At 45.1% G+C, this 4,856-nt stretch overlaps 1 protein-coding gene across 1 annotated transcript in view; it reads left to right on the top strand.

Moving 5' to 3' along the window:
* KNTC1 (kinetochore associated 1) overlaps positions 1-4,856 on the top strand; it is a 102,679-nt gene that overhangs the window by 2,097 nt on the left and 95,726 nt on the right. The window contains exon 2 of the mRNA XM_008050409.2: positions 3,057-3,177. Coding sequence (XP_008048600.1) covers positions 3,057-3,177 — 121 coding nt within the window. The remainder of the gene's footprint in view (positions 1-3,056; positions 3,178-4,856) is intronic.

Below are 4,856 nucleotides of genomic sequence, written 5' to 3'. Positions count from 1 at the left end.
GAAGGATCGCTGGAGCCCAGCAGGTCAAGGCTGCAGTGGCCAGGAACGGCCACTGCACTCCAGTCTAGGCAACAGAGTGAGACTCTAACTCAAAAAAAAAAGAAAAAAAGAAAAAAAAATGTTAGCTGGGCGTGGTGGCGCATGCCTGTAGTTCTAACTACTTGGAAGACTGAGGTGAAAGGAGTACCTGAGCCTAGCAGGTTGAGGCTGTGGTGGCCGTGAGTATGTCACTTCATTCCAGCCTGGGTGACAAAGTGAGACTCCAACTCAAATAATAATAATAATAATAATAATGATAAGCTGGGCATGGTGGCTCAAGCCTATAATCCCAGGACTTTACAGGGACTAAGGTGAGAGAATGGCCTGAGCCCAGGGGTTTGAGAACAGCCTGGGCAACTTGGCCAGACCTCATCTCTACAGTAATTAAAAAACTGGGCTCAGTGACTCAGGCTATAAACCCAGCACTTTGGGAGGACGAGGAGAGTGCGTTGCCTATGCCCGTGGATTTGAGACCAGCCTTGGCAACTTCGTGAGACCTCATCTCTACAATAAATCAAAAATTAGCCGGGCATGGTAGCTCGCATCTGTAGTTCCGGCTACTTAGAAGGCTGAGGCGGAAGGATTGTCAGGGCCCAGCAGGTCAACCCTGGTTGGACGTGAGTGTGCCACTGCACTCCAGCATGGGTGACAGAGTGAGACTCTGACTCAAAAAAAAAAAATTAGCTGGGTGTGGTCGCACATGCCTTTAGTTCCAGCGACTTGGAAGCCTGAGGGGGAAGGATCACCTGAGCCCAGCAGGTTGAGGCTGTGGTGGCCTCTGCCCACCCACTGTACTCCCTCCTGGGCAACAGAGTGAGATTCTGACTCAAAACTAAATAAAGAAGATTAATAACTTGCCTTGGACCTTAAGAAAGGGAAGAGCAATTTGGCAGGTAGAACAGCATAGAGAGATCCCTAGAAGATATAGCAAAGTTTCTTTTTTGCAGTGCCTTTGTATAGCCTTTTACTGGTTGAAAAAGCAAGTACAAAGCTAAATAGAAGAGGAGTCAGGATGTAGTGGGATTTTCAGGAATTATTCGTGAAGAAGGCATAAAATGAAGTGGTTGGCTATATTTTGCCCAGAAAGAATAAGAATAGCCGGGTTCGGTGGCTCAGCCTGTAATCCCGCGCCTTTGGGAGGCTGAGGTGAGTGGTTTGCCTGAGCTCGCGGGTTCGAAACCCACCTGGGCACTGAGACCTCATCTCTACAATAAATCAAAAAATCAGCTGGGCATGGTAGCGCATGCCTGTAATTCCGGCTACTTGGAAGGCTGAGGAGGAAGGATCGCCAGAACCCAGCAGGTCGAGGCTGCAGTGGCCGGGAGCGGCCACTACACTCCAGTCTGGGCGACAGAGACTCCAACTCAAAAAAAAAAAGAATAAGAATAGTTAACATTTGAGCATATGAGTATGTACAAGGCTCTCTTCTAAGTTCATCACATGAATTAATTCATTTAGTCTTCATTCAAGTGCTTTGTAGGTATTATTATTGTTGTTACTATTATTCCTGTTTTATGGGGAGTCTGTGGAGGCAGTTGCCTATGATCACTGATCTACTAAGTGACTGAGCTTCTTCAGCTGTTAAGCTGTCCAGCTGCTTCAAGATAGTTATGTATGGGAAGTTCTCATCAACAGAAGCTGAATGCTGCTGACTCAGATTTGGCCTGCACAGTGTTTTTAAAATTGTTGACCTAGCTGTCGATATTTAAAAATCAGAGCATTTTGCATAAGGATCCAGCATCTTTTTTCTTCTTTCTTTTGTTTTTGAGTTGTAGTCTCACTCTGTTGCCCAGGCTGGAGTGCAGTAGCATGCTCATGGCCGCCACAGCCTTGACCTGCTGGGCTTCAGCAATCCTTCCACCTCAGCCTTCCAAGTAACTGGAACTACAGGCATGTGCTACCATGCCCAGCTAATTTTTTATTTACTGTAGAGACAAGGTCTCACCAAGTTGCCTGGACTGGTTTCAAACCCACGGGTTCAGGCAATCTACTTGCCTTGACCTCTCAAAGTGCTGGGATTACAGGCTGAGCCTTAAGATCCAGCTTTAAAAAAATAAATAAATTAGGATGTATGGCTATCCCAGTGTTGCATCTCTACTAGGGTGTCCTAGTAGAGATGGGCTTGTGTTAAGATTCTCTTCTAACTGGGCTGGGTGGCTCAGCTTGTAATCCTGCGCTTTGGGAGACTGAGGAGTAAATTGCCTAAGCCCGCGGGTTCAAGACCCGCCTGGGCAACTTGGCGAGACCTCATCTCCACAATAAATCAAAAATTAGCCGGGCGTGGTAGCACGTGCCTATAGTTCCAGCTACTTGGAAGGCTGAGGCGGAAGGATCGCCGGAGCCCAACAGGTTGAGGCTGCGGTGGCCAGGAGCGTGCCACTGCACTCCAGTCTGGATGACAGAGTGAGACTCCAACTCAAAAAAAAAAAAAAAAAAAAAAAAAAAGATTCTGTTCTATTTTGCTTCTGTGGGGCATGTGCCCCTATCTAGTTCACAGTTTTCCACTCTCCCTCTCCTTTTTTTTTTTTTGAGTCTGTGTCTCATTCTGTCATCCAGGCTGGAGTGCAGTGGCATGCTCATGACCACTGCAGTCTCAACCTGCTGGGCTCAGGAGATCCTTCTGTCTCAGACTTCTAGTTAGCTGGAACTACAGGTGTGAGCCACTGCTCCTTTGTGTGTCTGTGACACTGAGAATTTAGGCCAGTCTGGATTCATTCCTTTATGTTAAACTGCTGGCTCCTACATCATAAGGTCAACCCTTAGGAAACAAGCATGTGAACATGGAATCCTTGGCCCTTCCTATTCTTCCTGAACCGTTAACCTGCATAGATCCTGGATGGCCTGAAGATACACCATACAAAGAAAAACTTCATAACTAATTAGATGGGCTAAAGAAAAATGCCCTGATAGGTTAAGTTTAAACTTTGGTGTTTAGGGCTGTGATACTATTGGTAAGCATTGTTAAACTTACATGAAAGTGTTTAATTTAATTTTAGTCATGCTTTTCCCTCTCACAGGCCTCATTAAATCCAAAGATACAGGCATGCAGCTTAAGCGATGGGTTTATTATTGTGGCAGACCAATCAGTGATATTGCTTGACAGTATCTGTAGATCACTTCAATTGCATCTTGTATTTGGTAAGTCTAATATAATGAAATAAAGTAAGTTGAAGGTCATATATATCTTGCTACCAGTTTCTACTGGACTACTTTTTCTTTACTCCTTTTTTTTTTTTTTTTGAGTTGGTGTCTCACTCTGTCACATGCTTATGGCCACTGCAACCTCAAACTGCTGGGTTCAGGTGATCCTTCTGCCTCAGCCTTCCAAGTAGCTGGAACTACATGAGCACACCACCATGCCCAGCTAACTTTTGATTTATTGCAGAGATGAGGTCTCACCAAGTTGTTCAGGCTGGTCTTGAACCAACTCGTGGGCTTAGACAATCGTCTCACCTCTACCTCCCAAAGTGCTGGGATTATGAGCATGAGCCACTGAGCCCGGCCTACTCCATTATTTCTAAGAATCAACATTAAACTAATTTCAAGAAATTAATCTTGAGTGCCTTTTTTGTGCTGGGTACTAGAGTCAAAGGATACTGAGATGATCACTTTTCTCAGTAAGCTTAAGGAGAAACATACATATTAAACAACAATTTAGTTTACTTGCATGGTTTTTGTGTTAGAATACTGTGGAAAACACTTGAACCCATTTGTGTTCAAATTCCTGAATCTTGTTCCTGAATCAAATTCCTGAATATAATTTCAATGTCACTAACAGGTATTTGGATTTTTTTTTAGGATATATAGCACTATATGAATCTTTGAAATACTTATGAGTTCACTATTTATCAAGTTAAAGAGCTTCAAGTACATTCAAATGTATTTTGAAATCAATTATGCTGAAATTAGACAAAAATATGAAAGCTTTTTCATTTTTGAGTAAAAAAATTTTTTTTTTTTTTTTGAGTTGGAGTCTTACTCTGTCGCCCAGACTGGAGTGCAGTGGCCGCTCCCGGCCACCGCAGCCTCGACCTGCTGGGCTCCGGCCATCCTTCCGCCTCAGCCTTCCGAGTAGCTGGAGTTACAGGCATGCGCTACCACGCCCGGCTGAGTTTTTGATTTATTGTAGAGATGAGGTCTTGCTGCCAAGGCGGGTCTCGAACCCACGGGCTCAGGCAATTGAGTAAAAATTTTGAGAGAAAGATGATTGTTGAAGTGTTTACATAAGAATATAGATAACCGAAAAGGAACCAGAATGCATGCATTTTAGAACATAATTTAATCACATCACAGAGGCAAGTTTATTATATTGAACCTGATTACTCGACAAGATTCACAGTTTAAGCAATGAAATAGTGGGCTGTGGCAATTTCTAATACATATGCATAAAGATATTGCTGCTGCTGGGCTCAGTGGCTCAGCTTGCCTGAGCCCGCCGGGTTTGAGACCCACCTGGGCAACTTGGTGAGACCTCATCTCAGCCGGGCTTGGTGGTTCAGCCTGTAATCCCACGCCTTTGGGAGGCTGAGGTGAGTGGATTGCCTGAGGCTGCGGGTTCGAGACCCACCTGGGCAACTTGGCGAGACCTCATCTCTACAATAAAGCAAAAAATTAGCCGGGGTGGTAATGCGCGCCTGTAGTTTCAGCTACTTGGAAGGCTGAGGCGGAAGGATCGCCGGAGCCCAACAGGTCGAGGCAGAAGGCGACAGAGTGAGACTCCAGAAAAAGAGACCTCATCTCTACAATAAATCAAAAATCAGCCAGGCTCAGTGGCTCAGCCTGTAATCCCGCGCCTTTGGGAGGCTGAGGTGAGTGGA

The sequence above is a fragment of the Carlito syrichta genome, unplaced genomic scaffold (assembly GCF_000164805.1).
Source record: "Carlito syrichta isolate Samal-C Ts95f unplaced genomic scaffold, Tarsius_syrichta-2.0.1 Scaffold145297, whole genome shotgun sequence".
In the NCBI taxonomy this organism is placed as follows: Eukaryota; Metazoa; Chordata; class Mammalia; order Primates; family Tarsiidae; genus Carlito; species Carlito syrichta.
Note: the sequence above shows the minus strand (reverse complement) of the source record. Positions and strands in the feature narration are given on the sequence as shown.